This window comes from Salmo salar, chromosome ssa01 (assembly GCF_905237065.1).
Source record: "Salmo salar chromosome ssa01, Ssal_v3.1, whole genome shotgun sequence".
In the NCBI taxonomy this organism is placed as follows: domain Eukaryota; kingdom Metazoa; phylum Chordata; class Actinopteri; order Salmoniformes; family Salmonidae; genus Salmo; species Salmo salar.
Genome location: NC_059442.1, coordinates 147,503,733 through 147,521,721, shown reverse-complemented (window position 1 = coordinate 147,521,721; position 17,989 = coordinate 147,503,733). Strand labels below are relative to the sequence as shown.

The 17,989-nt window shown below is 42.8% G+C and overlaps 1 protein-coding gene across 5 annotated transcripts in view; it reads right to left on the bottom strand.

The window, feature by feature from the left end:
• Positions 1-17,989, bottom strand: part of LOC106567541 (netrin receptor UNC5D) — a 353,854-nt gene that overhangs the window by 59,555 nt on the left and 276,310 nt on the right. For all 5 annotated transcript variants that reach the window (XM_014136944.2, XM_014136955.2, XM_014136965.2 and 2 more), the window contains exons 3-4: positions 15,898-16,041; positions 15,437-15,540 (exon numbers count right to left, since the gene is read on the bottom strand). In XM_014136944.2, the coding sequence (XP_013992419.1) occupies positions 15,437-15,540; positions 15,898-16,041 (248 nt within the window). The remainder of the gene's footprint in view (positions 1-15,436; positions 15,541-15,897; positions 16,042-17,989) is intronic.

The window sequence follows — 17,989 nt, the reverse complement described above, 5'->3', positions numbered from 1 at the left end:
TTCACCTCTGCGTCACGGTTTGTTGTTTTTGTCATTTCAGTTTATTTATGTATTGCATAGTTTCACAGTGTAAATAAAATGTGGAACGACACACACGCTGCACTTTGGTCCGCTCCTCCTTACGACAACCGTGACAATAGCCCTATTTGGTAAAATACCAAGTCCATATTATGGCAAGAACAGCTCAAATAAGCAAAGAGAAACGACAGTCCATCATTACTTGAAGACATGAAGGTCAGTCAATTTGGAACATTTCAAGAACTTTGAAAGTGCAGTCGCAAAAACCATCAAGCGCTATGATGAAACTGGCTCTCATGAGGACCGCCACAGGAAAGGAAGACCCGCCAATAAGAAGAAGAGACTTGCTTGGGCCAAGAAACATGAGCAATGGACATTAGACCAGTGGAAATCTGTCCTTTGTCTTATGAATCCAAATTTTACATTTTTGTTTCCAACCGCCGTGTCTTTGTGAGATGCAGAGTAGGTGAAAGGATAATCTTCACATGTGTGGTTCCCACCGTAAAGCATGGAGGAGGAGGTGTGATAGTGCTTTGCTGGTGACACTGTCTGTGGTTTATTTAGAATTATAGGTACACTTAACCAGCATGGCTACCACAGCCTTCTGCAGCGATACACCATCCCATCTGGTTTGCACTTAGTGGGACTATTTCGATTTTTGAGATTGCCAAGAGTGTGCAAAGCTGTCATCAAGGCAAAGGGTGGCTACTTTGAAGAATCTCAAATCTCAAATATATTTTGATTTGTTTCACACTTTTTTGGTTAATACATGATCCCATATGTGTTATTTAATACTTTTGATGTCTTCACTATTATTCTACAATGTAGACAATAGTAAAAAATAAAGAAACCTTTGAATGAGTAGGTGTGTCCAAACTTTTGACTGGTACTGTATATATATACACACAAATAAACAGGCTTACTAGACTTATTTTTCACTATCACACCATTTGTCTTCATTAGTCATGTATTAATTCTCACTTCCTCTCCCTAATGATGACTTTTTTTTGCTCATCTGGTCTTTCTCTTCCCCTTCTTCCCTTATCTTTTTCCATTGCTCTGTGTTGTTTCTGCTTTGATTAATCTCTCTCTCTCCCTCTCACTGTATATTTGTCTCTCTCTCAATGGGCAGTGTAAACCAGGGCAGTGATTTGCATTCTGAGGTGACAGTCACTGAGTCTGGCCGTTGGGGGTGGGGGATAGAGCGCTTGGGGCGGTAATAAGGACTCAGGGACAGACTGATAAGCATGGGGAGGATGGGAAATGGATTTGTTTACAGTTATTTGCCACTTTTTTCCCAATTAAAAGGCATCAAGCAGCACTGGGTTGAGCCATGCCCACTCTGAGGTGTATGTGTGTGTGTGTGTGTATATGATGTGTGTGATCGATTTATTGCAGATATGTGCATGTGTGTGTGTATAATCTCAAACCCATGATGCTGTGTTGATGCTGTCTCCCCATATGTTTTACTAACGGTAGCTAAAAATATTTTAATTGGTAAAGCACATGTCCTCAGCTCAAGGCAAAAAAAATTGAACAAACATATGAAATGGAAATGCATTATACATTAATTAAAAGTTGCCTGCTTAACAGATTTCACAAACAAGTAGCACATGACTTTTCATAGCCTCTGTCTCTCATCTGTTGCTGTTGTGACTAACTCATACTGACAGTGTGGCAGTCTGTCTTGATAACCCCTATTGTTTGACTGGTCAGACAGAGTCCTCGGGGGTGTTATGGTACAGGGTGCGGCTATGTCAGCTGGTGTTATGACAGGTACGAGCCAGCAGGGGGCAGAGTGACAAGCACCCCATGTTGGAAATTGAACTGTAGGGAGGCTTTGATATTTGTTGTGACGGTCTGAAGCTGTTTGAAGACGCAGAGATGAGAGAGTTGACATCTGTGGCTAACCCTGTGGCAGCGCCCCGTGTCGCTCATTTGCAGAGAACGAGCCAAAGGAGCCGTACCTACTACGTCCTGACCTTGACACAACAACAAAGCTAAGGGCCAATCAGGTCATTCCAATTAGGCCATATGCCAAATCAGGTGTAATAACTAACAACTCTATTACACTGAAACAAAAAAGCAACTGGCCGTCACATTTACATTAATTTACAGTGGAAGTGAAAGCGACTAGAGGGCAATTACCAAACAATGCGGCGATATCCCCGTATCCTTCCATCCAACTCGATTAACTTTGAGTTTCATTAACAAGCCCCCTCCTCCATCACTCCCTCCTTTCCATCTCTACATCCCCTCCATCCCTTCCTCCCTCAATCATGTGCGGCCTTTTCCCTGTCGATGCTATGATGACTTTCAGGGAAATCACATTAAACAAATGAGATCTTGGAATGTGACAGCGACATTTTTCTGTGGCGGAGCAGTGCGCTAAACCCTGTGTCTTATCTCGCTGTCGTCTCTCCAAATGTTATGTTTATCAGTGAATAATTACATTTTAAGCACTTCAAATGACTTTGGATCAGCCGACTTGATTAATGACTCATTACAATTTAGTGGGGGATGATTGGGCGCTTAATACCAAGCCTAATGATTGTGAATATAAAATAAAAGAATCTAAGTTATTGAAAAGTATTTTTTTCTCTCCACCTCTCCAAAGTTTCTTCCTTTATTGCACTGAGTAATCTGTGTGATCGTCTTCTTGACAGTTAATATGGGCCTTTCATTGCGGCTCATACTCTAATTGTGTTTTCATTATGCTACTTTCATTATTCACCGTAGATGATCCTTCACTTCCTGTTGCGTTACATTTGCAACACGAAGTTCCCTTTAATCGCTCTCATTAAAACTACTTAAACATGACAAAAGTATTTTATTTTCTCCTGGATCTATCATGCAACCAGGTGTACAAAGGAACCATCTAGGCTCTGATACAGTAGGAACCCATAGTAGCTTTAGCTACATGCTTTTCACTTTGCCACAGAGCAGCCAGGTGTATTCAGACCCCTTGACTTTTTCCACATTCTGTTACGTCCGCGTGCGCCATCGCTCGCAGGTTGATTTTGTCCATCCACACCAGACGCGATCAGGACATGCAGGTTGAAATATCAAAACGAGCCCTGAATCAACTATATTAATTTGGGGACAGGTCGGAAAGCATTAAACATTCATGGCAATTTAGCTAGCTAGCTTGCTGTTGCTAGCTAATTTGTCCTGGGATATAAACATTGGGTTGTTATTTTACATGAAATGTACAAGTTCCTCTACTCTGACAAATAATCCACAGATAAAAGGGTAAACCGAGTTAGTTTCTAGTAATCTCTCCTCCTTCAAGCTTCTTCTTTTTTGGACTTCATATGGCGGTTGGCAACCAACTTTAAGGTGCATTAATACCACCAACTGGTCTGGAGTGTTGACCTCAGTTAATCTTTCAATCACCCATATGCTCCTAAAAACTAATGAGGAGATGGGAGAGACGGGACGTGCAGCGCATCAAGCATCACAAATAGGACCAAGTGCTATTTAAGTGCCTGGCTACGCAGACGCTCGTTGACGCACGCGAGCAGTTTGGATGCAATGATTGAATAACATTTATGTGTACATTTATTTTGCAAAGTCGCGCACGTAACGCGAGTGGTGTGGTCAGCATGTTATTCTTAAATGGATTCAATAGTTTCCCCCCCTCATCAATCTACACACAATACCCCATAATGACAAAGCAAAAATAGATTTGTAGAAATGTCTGTACATTTCTATATTTTTTTTAAATAGAAATAACACATTTACATATGTATTCAGACCCTTTACTCAGTAATTTGTTGAAGCACCTTTAGCCCTTTCACGCGTGAGTTCCAAATATCTCTAACAGTCGCCCCAGCGTGAGTTTTTTTATGCACGTGATGTTCGAACGTTCTCTCCATTCCAGGATGTGATTGATACGTAACAGTGCATTTAATCCGCGCTGTCCTCAAACCAAAGCATGCAGACTGTTTTTATTTATAGGCTGTTTCAACTTCAATTTCAAATGATTTTCTAACAAGTTTTTATTTTCTAAGAACAGTTTGAATTTAGGTGTGTTCCGCCTCCTCATTCATTCACATAAAAATAGTCATTTTTTCTTTTGCGGACAATTGAATTTTTGGGACATTTCTGACCCGGACAAAATTCCCCAAGCACTTTCCAATTGTTTGTGCAGTTCAAGTCTGCAGACATTTGCTAATCTCCCGTCAGAACAGGATCTGCACACGTGTTCACATTTTCCATCTGTTGCCCTCATTGTTTTCCTTACTAGTAATAACTTTGGAAATGTGTGCGTTTCTATCAAAGTAAGTGCATTATTACGTTGTAATTGTAGCGTACTGTATGTATGGAGCATAATAGATTTGTGTATATTCTTTAGAACCGCGGACACGTGAGGTAACGTTACTCATTTTATAACCTTTATGTTATATTCAATCGTGCTTAGGTAGCTAGCTACATTCTTCTATTAGCTCTGTAAAACAATGCTAGTTGCGTCGGAGAAGTATTAGCTTGTGTTGTATTTTGAAGCTACCCTGACCTTATGACTCCCTAGTGGCGCAGCGGTCAATGGCACTGCATCTCAGTGCTACATCTCATCACTACAGACACCGTGGTTCAAATCCAGGCTGTATCACAACTGGCTGTGATTGGGAGTCCCATAGGGCAGCGCACAATTGGCCCAGCGTTGTCCGAGTTTGGCCGGTGTAGGCCATCATAGGTAAATAATAATTTGTTGTTAAATGACTTGCCTAGTTAAATAAAATAAAACATATGACCATGGTTTGTTTATTTGGTCTATTCAGCATAGCTCTGTTCTGCCCTGCCTTGCCCCCTTGTGGAGCTCAAAAGTTAGTTTCTTACTGTTATAACTCAAATCTGTGATTTTGTCAATGCAATAAACTATTTTTATAGCAGTGTTTATTATGTTATTTGTAATATTGTTTTATTGCTATATCCTTATATTGTATTCTAATGAATAATTCCTCTTTATTCTGTACTTTCAGAAACCACAAACAGTATTTGCCAATATCATAACTGGAACTGGACATCTTTCCAGCTGAAGATTGAGGACAGCTTTTGTATGCTAACGTACACTCCTTAACAGTTTTACTGGATGAAAACACAGCAAGAAAACACATAGGCCAATATGTAATAGTCGTCTATTTTTGTACTTCATCCACTGTCGGTCTGCCTCCATCACCACCAGCATCTTCAAAGGGACCTGGTACTTCGTCAGTGGACAAGGGAACCTCAGATTCAGGGTTCTCAATGGCTACAAGGTTGGGGGGCAGCTCCTCACTGTCATTGTCAGAATCTGATTCCTGACTTTCATACTCAGACTCATTGTCAGAATTTTAAAAAATCTCGAGAATTTCCACATTTGTGAGTTGTCTCCTTTTGAAAGACATTGCTAATGCTACAGCTTAGCTCACTAGCTACATACATAAACAACAACACTGAATGGCTCAGAGTGAGAGGGTACGTGATTGACTGCCGGCATGCGTCACTTGTATCAATAAATCACCATCAGAAAATGTTTTGTGTGGTAATTATTTGTGTATTTACTGTTTTATTCACGTTTTAAATTCTAGGTGACAAATCATGCATTCCGATTCTTGCATAGATTGTAATGGGCACATATTATGTGTGTAAAATACTTATTTGAAGGTTATACTGATTATGATGAGCTAAGCTAATTCCAGCTATGTGTATGGAGCCATGTTTGTTGACATACAATGCATTCTGGGTTTCACGTAATCGTCTGACCAAAGATGTTATAACAAAATGAGGTGAGTAAGAGTTCACTAATTTTTTGAGGACTTCTGGAAATGAATGGTGGGATGTGAACGACGGTAGACACACCCCTTCAACGTGCATACTATAAACAGACCGAACTCATCTTGTCTGTTATTATCTTCGGTTTCTGTGAGGAAAAAAATGCATGGCTGCGCGCTGAAACTAATCGTCGGATTACTTTCGATTTCTAGAAAGTGTTTTACTCAATTATTTTGATCAACGGTGAGCTCACCCGTGATGTGATTAATTGTACATAGTAATTGCTATTAGCTAATTCATAGTGTAGTTTATGTCAGCCGAGAGTTAGAAAATATGACCGCTTGTGTTGCGTCAATCTTTCCTCAGCGCTAGGACAAATGTAGCCTACATTTTTCCGGTTAGGATGATTGTGTTATGCTATAGATACTTCTGTGAATATCTGAACATTGCATCCAAAAATAAACTGCTCACATTCTGGACATAACTTTGTAAGGACTGTGTTTGTGTAAATAGTTTCTGAAAAAAGTGTGGCCAGCTGCGCGCTGAAACTAATTGTCGGATTACTTTCAATAATTGTACATAGTAATTGCTATTAGCTAATTCATGGTATAGTTTACGTAAGGACTGTTTGTGTAAATAGTTTCTGAAGAAAGTGTGGCCAGCTCAAATGTTGATTGTTGCGTCATTCGAAACTGGCCGTTCTAAATGAGCATTCTAAATTAGTGTTCTAATCACACGGGGTGTGATCGTACGCTTCAGGGACCACTGTAGAACGATCACACCCCGTGTGATGGTACGTGTGAAAGGGTTAGCAGCGAGTCTTCTTGGGTATGACGCAACAAGCTTGGCACACCTGTATTTGGGGAGTTTTTCCTATCCCACTCTGCAGATCCTTTCAAGCTCTGTCAGGTTGGATGGGGAGCGTCGCTGCATAGCGATTTTCAGGTCTCTCCAGAGATGTTAGATCGGGTTCAAGTCCGGGCTCTGGCTGGGCCAGTCAAGGACATGCAGAGACTTGTCTTTTGGCAAACTCCAAGCGGGCTGTCACGTGCCTTTTACTGAGGAGTGGCTTCCGTCGCCATTCTACCATAAAGGCCTGATTGGTGGAGTGCTGCAGAAATGGTTGTCCGTCTGGAAGGTTCTCCCATCTCCACAGAGGAACTCTGTCAGAGTGACCATCAGGTTCTTGGACACCTCCATGACCAATTCCCGATTGCTCAGTTTGGCTGGGCTTCCAGCTCTAGGAGCTCTTGGTGGTTCCAAACTTCTTCATTTTAAGAATAATGGAGGCCATTGTGTTCTTGGGGGACCTTCAATGCTGCAGAAATGTTTTGGTCCCCTTCCCCAGATCTGTGCCTCGACACATGCACTGTCAACTGTGGGACCTTATATAGACAAGTGTGTGCCTTTCCATATCATGTCCAATCATTTGAATTTACCACAGGTGGACGCCAATCAAGTTGTAGAAACATCTCAAGGATGTTCAATGGAAACAGGATGCACCTGAGCTAAATTTCAAGTCTCATAGCAAAGGGTCTGAATACTTATGTTAATAATGAATACTCTTTTTTTCTAAAATAAAAAAAACAACAGTTTTTGCTTTGTCATTTTGGGGTATTGTGTGTAAATTGCTAAGGAAAAAAGTATTTAATCCATTTTAGAATAAGGGTGTAACGTAACAAAATATGGAAAAAGTCAAATACTTTCCGAAGGCACTGTAGATTGAGCCATTTAGGATCTAGTTCAGATGTGTCAGCTCCAGTCGCAGACCCCACCTGCTGTATTCTGGGACACAGGCAGCCATTGACTTTTATCCGGATGCCATTTTGGCTACCTTCCTACTGAGCCAGATGGAGTGACATTGTCTGCTGTTCACTGGCATGGAAACATGCACACAGCAGCCCAGTTCACATAGCCCACTCTCTGATGGTTAAAAAAATAAACAGTGGAGCCACTCGACTCTGGCGTCTCCCTCAGTTGGTATGCCCGTTGAGGGAACGGACTAAAGAAACAACCCAGCTAGCACATAACGTTCTGAGAACCATATGTTTCTTAGATCTTGGTGAGAGCATGGTTGTCCTATGGTTATTTTGCATACAACCTTCCCACAACTTTCTGGGAATGGTGCAGGATAGTTGCTTGGCTTTGGAAAATTCTCAGCACATTTAAGGAACTTGACAAAAAAATAGATTTTCTTGGTATTTCATTACTTTAACAGAACGGTTCATAAAAGTTCAAACATGGTTCTTCTGTGTGATTTTCAGTACTTCAGCATGTTTCCTACAGGTTTCCTCATGGTTCTATTTAAAGTCATGTTCTCAAATTGTTCCAAGCATAACGTTTACTACAGGTTTCCTTATGGTTCTATTTAAAGTCATGTTCTCAAATTGTTAAGAAAAGTTTCCATAAAAAAAACACAAGAAAACTTTAGTAACATTCAGAAAAAAATCTAAGAATTTTATTTAAAAACATACATTATGTTCTCAGAACGTGAAGAAAACTTTCCATAAAACAGAATATTTTTATTAACCTTTATTTAACTAGGCAAGTCAGTTAAGAACTAATTCTTATTTACAATGACGGCCTACCCCGGCCAAACCTTACCCCGGACGATGCTGGGCCAATTGTGCGCTGTGCTATGGGTCTCCCAATCACGGCCGGTTGTGAAACAGCCTGGAATCGAACCAGGGTCTGTATTGACGCCTCTAGCACTGAGATGCAGTGCCTTAGACGGCTGCGCCACTCGGGAGAGGTGGCAATGGCTCAGAGAATGTTCTAAGAACGTTATTTTAAAACATATACATTCCATTCTGAGCATCTACAAAACTCTCTTTCCTCTATTTTGGTGTGTTCAGGTGTGTTCAGGTGTGTTGGCCAGGCCCACTAATTGGCCACACCTGATCTTAATAAGTGCTTGTTCCTTTGAAATGGGGTCTGTTTGAATAGACTAAAATGAACAGCTTTGTATGCGTAAAAAAGCATGGCATGCTAGCTCCATCCTGGTGGTGCAGTGGACTAATTCCATGGATATATTATAGGTTCAAATCTCACTGATGCTGTTTCACAATAAAAAAATAAATGTGTTTGCATCATTAATGCCTAAGGAAATTAATTTCTATGTGTCCTAGCTATGCTTGGAGTTAAAAAGTGAATCCAAAATAAGGTAGCCATGTTATTAAAAGTCTTATTGAAACATTCAGTTTAAGTTTTAGGGAAGTTATTCTAAAACTTCCAAATGACCTATAATTTTTGTTCTAAAATGTTCAGGCCAAATGTTCACTTCTGTTCTCAGAATGTTAAAAAAATGTATAGTTGTGTATGGCTTTGTTCCCACAACCAATGTGAAACCAAAAACATACGTTCCCACAACTTCCAGGGAACCAAATGTGCTTGCTGGGAGAGATGTGGCATGTGAGGATGCTATGTTATAGTGCATTGCTTTTTATGTATGGGAAAATCACACCCATTACATATGCATAGATAAATGAGGGTGAACTGTTGGCAAGTTATTAAATGTTGATTCAAATGTGCAGTGCTTGTATTAGCTCAGTAGCAATAATGTGTTTACATGAACTCACAGTACTATGCAAATTGTAGCAAAATGTGAAACAGCATTTAAATTAACAGCATGACCAAAGTAAACGAAGTCTCGACAGCCAAACACACACAGTAGTTTGGCTAATCAGATTGCATCCGCGGCCTCATTTGCTTCAACTCTAAACAGTTTCTGAACCTCCCTCTGAGCCAAAATGTCTTCAGAGCTACATTCTCAACAGGGGGTGGTAAAGTCCATGACGTGACATTCGGTTAGAGAGGGAGTTAAGTAATACTAATGCCCCAGATTCACATGGAGATGTTCATAGGGTTGCTTTCCCTCTGCAGACATGAGCATTTTCTTGCATGAAAGCCATGTTGGAGAAACGGCTGATTTTCTACTACGTATTATTTAACCAATCTCTTCCATAGCTGGAGTCACATTCATAAATGCATGAGGACTTGCCTATTTGATGACAACAATGCATGGAGTGTGAGCAGCACTACAGCACAGAACCATTTGTGTGGGTTGAATCATTCATTACATAGACACACAGGCGTAAGCACACACACACAGGTGCAAACACACACAAGCACCACACACACCACACACTTTATTATTTTTTATTTTTTTATTTTTCCAAGATGGCGTAGCAGTTCAGACGTCCTCTACCCTCCTCTTGTCGTGTCCCGTGTATATATATATTTACATATTTTTTTCTTCACTTATCTTTTTATATATATATATATATTTTTTAATTCTAAAAACTCAACCTCAAAGCTCTCTCCTGCAACCCGCCTCACCAATTTAAAAAAGAAAGTATTATTTACCTCATCTGAATTCCACAACAGAAGCTAGCAAGAGGTTAGCCATTTTCACTGGCTAACGTTGAAGTTCAGCTAGCCACGGTTAGCTGTCCTCAGCTATCCATTAACTCGAAAAGCTATCGCCAGTTTTTGTACAGCGCGACTCAGACCAGAGCATACCGGACCTATTCTCTCTCCTTTCCCCGATTTCTACCGCAGGCTCTGGACATTTACACCTGGATCTTGCAGCTAACTAGCTGCTACCTGAGTGACTATTGGCAACGTCGGTCACGGAATTAACACACATTATTACGGAGCTAGCCAGCTAGCCAGCTGAAGAGTTCCGTCAGCCACTCCTGGGCTATTCCTGAGCTAGCCAGCTGAAGTGTCTCCTGGGCTACAACTCACCTATCCTGACCCGTTTTACTGCCGATGCGGAGCCCCATCGGGTCTTCACGACTGGACCACCGACGTTATCTGCCCGAGGGAGTTATCCAACTGGCCCCTCCGTCGCGACGTAACCTGATCGCCCATCTGCGGCCCGCTAATCGTTAGCTGTCTTTTCGGCTGCGATCTGAATAGGTCTATCGGACACTTTTCTTGGGCCACTATAACTAACTATTTTGCCAACTTGGACTGGTCCCCCCCTTCCACACGGAACCCCACTAACCCACAGACGGAAACGCACGAGGTGGCTAAAAACAGACCTCCCTCCCATCTTCCACCAGCTTGCTACCTATGGCCCGGCTAGCTGTCTGAATCTCACTGGACCCTTTGATCACTCGGCTAAGCATGCCTCTCCTTAATGTCAATATGCCTTCTCCATTGCTGTTCTGGTTAGTGTTTATTGGCTTATTTCACTGTAGAGCCTCTAGCCCTGCTCATTATACCTTATCCAACCTCTCAGTTCCTCCACCCACACATGCTATGACATCTTCTGGTTTCAATGATGTTTCTAGAGACAATATCTCTCTCATAATCACTAAATGCCTAGGTTTACCTCCTCTGTACTCACATCCCACCATACCTTTCTCTGTACATTATACCTTGAAGCTATTTTATCGCCCCCAGAAACCTGCTCCTTTTTCTCTCTATTCTGGACGTCACAGACGACCAATTCTTATAGCTTTTAGCCGTACCCTCATACTTATTCTTCTCTGCTCCTCTGGGGATGTAGAGGTGAATCCAGGCCCTGCAGTGCCTGGCTCCACTCCTACTCCCCAGGCGCTCTCTTTGATGACTTCTGTAACCGTAATAACCTTGGTTTCATGCATGTTAACATTAGAAGCCTCCTCCCTAAGTTTGTTTTATTCACTGCTTTAGCACACTCTGCCAACCCGGATGTCCTAGCTGTGTCTGAATCTTGGCTTAGGAAGTCCACCAAAAACTCTGAAATCTTCATCCCTAACTACAACGTTTTCAGACAAGATAGAACGACCAAAGGGGGCGGTGTTGCAATCTACTGCAGAGATAGCCTGCAGAGTTCTGTCCTGCTATCCAGGTCTGTACCCAAACAATTTGAACTTCTACTTTTAAAAATCCACCTCTCCAAAAACAAGTCTCTCACCGTTGCCGCCTGCTATAGACCCCCCTCGGCCCCTAGTTGTGCTCTGGACACCATATGTGAACTGATTGCCCCCCATCTTCAGAGCTCGTGCTACTAGGTGACCTAAACTGGGACATGCTTAACACCCCAGCCATCCTACAATCCAAGCTTGATGCCCTCAATCTCACACAAATTATTAATGAACCCACCAGGTACAACCCCAAAGCCGCAAATACTGGCACCCTCATAGATATCATCCTAACCAACGTGCCCTCTAAATACACCTCTGCTGTTTTCAACCAAGATCTCAGCGATCACTGCCTCATTGCCTGCACCCGTAATGGGTCAGCGGTCAAACGACCTCCACTCATCACTGTCAAACGCTCCCTGAAACATTTCAATGAGCAAGCCTTTCTAATCGACCTGGCCCTGGTATCCTGGAAGGATATTGACCTCATCCCGTCAGTAGAGGATGCCTGGTTATTTTTTTTAAATGCCTTCCTCTCCATCTTAAATAAGCATGCCCCTTTCAAGAAATGTAGAACCAGGAACAGATATAGCCCTTGGTTCTCCCCAGACCTGACTGCCCTTAACCAACACAAAAATATCCTGTGGCGTTCTGCATTAGCATCGAACTGCCCCCGCGATATGCAACTTTTTAGGGAAGTTAGAAACCAATACACACAGGCAGCTGGAAACGCCAAGGCTAGCTTTTTCAAACAGAAATTCGCTTCGTGCAACTCCAACTCTAAAAAGTTCTGGGACATTGTAAAGTCCATGGAGAATAAGAACACCTCCTCCCAACTGCCCACTGCACTGAGGATAGGAAACTCTGTCACCACCGATAAGCCCACTATAATTGAGAATTTCAACAAGCATTTTTCTACGGCTGGCCATGCTTTCCACCTAACTACCCCTACTGCATTCAACAGCACTGCACCCCCCACAGCTACTCGCCCAAGCCTCCCCCATTTCTCCTTCTCCCAAATCCATTCAGCTGATGTTCTGAAAGAGCTGCAAAATCTGGACCCCTACAAATCAGCTGGGCTTGACAATCTGGACCCTTTCTTTCTAAAATTATCTGCCGAAATTATTGCAACCCCTATTACTAGCCTGTTCAACCTCTCTTTCATGTCGTCTGAGATTCCCATAGATTGGAAAGCAGCTGCTGTCATCCCCCTCTTCAAAGGAGGTGACACTCTTGACCCAAATTGCTACAGACCTATATCCATCCTACCCTGCCAAGTTAACAAACAGATTACCGAACATTTCGAATCCCACCGCACCCTCTCCGCTATGCAATCTGGTTTCAGAGCTGGTCATGGGTGCACCTCAGCCACGCTCAAGGTCCTAAACGACATCGTAACCGCCATCGATAAGAAACAATACTGTGCTGCCGTATTCATTGACCTGGCCAAAGCTTTTGACTCTGTTAATCACCACATCCTCATCGGCAGACTCAGTAGCCTTGGTTTCTCAAACGATTGCGTCGCCTGGTTCACCAACTACTTCTCTGACAGAGTTCAGTGTGTCAAATCGGAGGGCCTACTGTCTGGACCTCTGGCAGTCTCTATGGGGGTACCACAGGGTTCAATTCTTGGGCCAACTCTTTTCTCTGTATACATAAATGATGTCGCTCTTGCTGCTGGTGAATCTCTGATCCACCTCTACGCAGACGACACCATTCTGTACACTTCTGGCCCTTCTTTGGACACTGTGTTAACAACCCTCCAGACAAGCTTCAATGCCATTCAACTCTCCTTCCGTGGTCTCCAACTGCTCCTAAACACAAGTAAAACTAAATGCATGCTCTTCAACCGATCGCTGCCTGCACCTGCCCGCCTGTCCAGCATCACTTCTCTGGACGGTTCTAACTTAGAATTTGTGGACAACTACAAATACCTAGGTGTCTGGTTAGACTGTAAACTCTCCTTCCAGACTCACATCAATCATCTCCAATCCAAAGTGAAATCTCGAATTGGCTTCCTATTTCGCAACAAAGCATCCTTCGCTCATGCTGCCAAACATACCCTCGTAAAACTGACCATCCTACCAATCCTCGACTTCGGCGATGTCATTTACAAAATAGCTTCCAATACCCTACTCAACAAGCTGGATGCAGTCTATCACAGTGCCATCCGTTTTGTCACCAAAGCCCCATATACTACCCACCACTGCGACCTGTACGCTCTCGTTGGCTGGCCTTCGCTTCATAATCGTCGCCAAACACATTGGCTCCAGGTCATCTACAAGACCCTGCTAGGTAAAGTCCCCCCTTATCTCCGCTCACTGGTCACCATAGCAGCACCCACCTGTAGCACGCGCTCCAGCAGGTATATCTCTCTGGTCACCCCTAAAGCCAACTCCTCCTTTGGTCGTCTCTCCTTCCAGTTCTCTGCTGCCAATGACTGGAACGAACTACAAAAATCTCTGAAACTGGAAACACTTATCTCCCTCACTAGCTTTAAGCACCAGCTGTCAGAGCAGCTCACAGATCACTGCACCTGTACATAGCCCATCTATAATTTAGCCCAAACTACTACCTCTTCCCCTACTGTATTTATTTATTTTATTTATTTTGCTCCTTTGCACCATATTATTTATATTTTATCTCTGAACTTTCTTCAAACTACAAATCTACCATTCCAGTGTTTTTCTTGCTATACTTTATTTACTTTGCCACCATGGCATTTTTTTGCCTTTACCTCCCTTATCTCACATCATTTGCTCACATTGTATATAATCTTATTTTATTTTTTTATTTTGTTTCTACTGCATCATTGATTGTATGTTGTTTTACTCCATGTGTAACTCTGTGATTTTGTATGTTGTCGAACTGCTTTGCTTTATCTTGGCCAGGTCGCAATTGTAAATGAGAACTTGTTCTCAACTTGCCTACCTGGTTAAATAAAGGTGAAATAAATAAATAAACACACACAAACACACACACACACACACACACACACACACACACACACACACACACACACACACACACACACGCACGCACACACACGCACGCATGCACGCACGCACACACACACACACACACACACACACACACACACACACACACACACACACACACACTCCAATCCAAGGCAATCCAATACACATCCATATGTATAAGACACATGGTTCGACATACAGTCTCTCTATGACAGAAAGGACACTCAGAAACACTATGACAGACAGAACCACTTGCACACACACACACGTACACAAATATACCCTCACGCATGCGCACACGCACACACACACCTCTCATACCACTCATGCCACTGAAAGTAAACCAGCCAGTGAAAACCTACTTCCTTATTCACTCTGAAGATGAAAGTGACATGAGACCAGAGAGGAGCACCAACACAGAGAATATATCCATGGCACCTAAGTAAGTCATAACTTTTCAACCTCCACTTTATAACGTGTGGACGCAAGGAGATAGGTATTGCCTCAAGTATACAGCAAGCCTAAATCACCATCTCTACATCTCCACTCGGGGGTAAACACACATAACAAAAGCCAGTCACTCAGATGCTGAAGGGAATGAGGCTAGTAGTGGAAGCAGTTCAACTGGGGAGAATCTGCCACTCTCAACTCTAAAGAGTGTTTTGGATACTGTAGTAGTAATCCAACTTTGAACAAATAACTGTAACCGATTAATTCTTTGTGGGAAAGAAAACAACTTGAGGCTGTTATAATGCATTATACGACTTGTCATAAGCAAATTATTATGAAAATCGGTGTATACTGTGAGTTGAAACATGCAGGCCTTACCTCAGCGACAGGCACTCCCTCTGGTGGACGGCAGTGCAGCACAATCATGCCTTTAATGGGCACCTCCCTCCCCTGGGGGTCCTGCTCAAAGTTCTTCCTCAGGTCTGGGAGAGGGGAGGGACAAACGGAGACAGGATTCAATTAATCAGAGTTTCTGGGATTAAATCAAACAGCACTCTCTTTTAGGCAATATAATTCATTTTATGTTTCTTTGACTCCAAATATATATATTTCCATCCGCTTACTTCCTCTCTCTTTCTTCTTCAATCACTCACTCCCCTACTCTCTCTCGATCTCATCTACTCATCTTCCCTGACTCACTACCCCCCCTCTCTCTTTCTCCTTCAATCACTCACTCCCCTACTCTCTCTCGATCTCATCTACTCATCTTCCCTGACTCACTACCCCCCCTCTCTCTTTCTCTCTCCCTCTCTCTCTGCTGGTGTGGTTCTGCTACTCACAGGCGATGCGTACGGTGGCCTTGCGGCTCTTGGAGGTGCCCAGGTGGCTCCAGGCCACACACAGACACCAGTAGTCCTCGGGGCCGTGGAAATCCTCCACCTGCTGACGAGACACGTTGATCATCACCTCCCGGATCTTCAACCCTGCAGGGATACACAGATTATAATCACAGATTACCATTTTATTTTATTTATTTATTTAACCTTTATTTAACTAGGCAAGTCAGTTAAGAACAAATTCTTATTTATAATGACGGCCTACACCGGCCAAACCCAGACGACGGTGTGTGCCGCCCTATGGGACTCTCAATCACGGCTGGTTGTGATACAGTCTGGATTTGAAACAGGGTGTCTGTAGTGACGCCTCAAGCACTGAGATGCAGTGCCTTAGACCGTTGCGCCACTCAGGAGCCCGTCACAGATGATCATTACAGATTACATCATCCATATTATAATCCAAATTATCACTCAGATTAAAAGAAATGTATAGCTAAAATTATCAAAACAGAGTGTCACACGACGTAATCATGAGATTTGGTGAGATGGAAAAGACGGGAGATTAAATATCCAGGCGATAAGAGATTATCAGTCCCAAATAGATGAAGAGGTCAACAGAGAGAGAGGAGTGTCTGTCAGATTACTCAGATTACTGTTTCATTTCCACCCATACACTGTCATCAGATCAACATCTGAAGCCTGACAAATCTATATAAAGAACCTTATTATCATAATTTTGACTATCAGTCAGATAATCTACTTCAGTGCGGCAACTGGAGGACAAATGATGCAGGATGATGCCATTGAGATAGGGATCGTTATTGATCCTCTTAAACTCACTCAGTTCTGCTAATGCCTTAATCCATTTATACAAATGATCAACCCAAAGTGAGACTAAATGGTACACTTTGTATACCAAACATTAGGAACACCTACCTAATATTGAGTTCCACCCACCCCCCCTTTTGCCCTGAGAACAGCCTCAATTCGTCGGGGCATGGACTGTACAAGGTGTCGAAAGTGTTCCACAGGGATGCTGGCCCATGTTGTCTCCAATGTCACTGGCTTACTGGTGCTCTTCCATGCCGTCCCTAGGAGGAGTGCGTCACTGGATTGAGTCACTGACGTGATCTTCCTGTCTGTGTTGGCGCCCTCTCGGGTTTGTGCCGAAGAGGAGATCTTCGTGGGCTATACTCAGCCTTGTCTCAGGGTAGTAAATTGGTGGTTTGCAGATATCCCTCTAGTGGTGTGGGGGCTGTGCTTTGGCAAAGTGGGTGGGATTATATACCGCCTGGTTGGCCCTCTCTGGGAGTATCATCGGACGGGGCCACAGTCTCAGCCTCCAGTATCTATACTGCAATAGTTAGTGTCGGGGGGCTACGGTCAGTCTGTTATATCTGGTGTATTCTCCTGTCTTATCCGGTGTCCTGTGTGAATTTAAGTATACAGTGGCTTACGAAAGTATTCACCCCCCTTGGCATTTTTCCTATTTTGTTGCCTTACAACCTGGAATTAAAAGGGATTTATTGGGGGGGTTGTATCATTTGATTTACACAACATGTCTACAACTTTGAAGATGCAAAATATTTTCTATTGTGAAACAAACAAGAAATAAGACAAAACAACTGAAAACTTGAGCGTGCATAACTATTCCCCCCCCCAAAGTCAGTACTTTGTAGAGCCACCTTTTGCAGCAATTATAGCTGCAAGTCTCTTGGGGTATGTCTCTATAAGCTTGGCACATCTAGCCACTGGTATTTTTGCCCATTCTTCAAGGCAAAACTGCTCCAGCTCCTTCAAGTTGGATGGGTTCCGCTGGTGTACAGCAATCTTTAAGTCATACCATAGATTCTCAATTGGACTGAGGTCTGGGCTTTGACTAGGCCATTCCAAGACATTTAAATGTTTCCCCTTAACCTGTTGTGGTATAGGAGGCAGTATTTTCACGGCCGGATAAAAAACGTACCTGATTTAATCTGGTTACTACTCCTGCCCAGAAACTAAAATATGCATATAATTAGTAGATTTGGATAGAAAACACTCAAAAGTTTCTAGAACTGTTTGAATGGTGTCTGTGAGTATAACATAACTCATA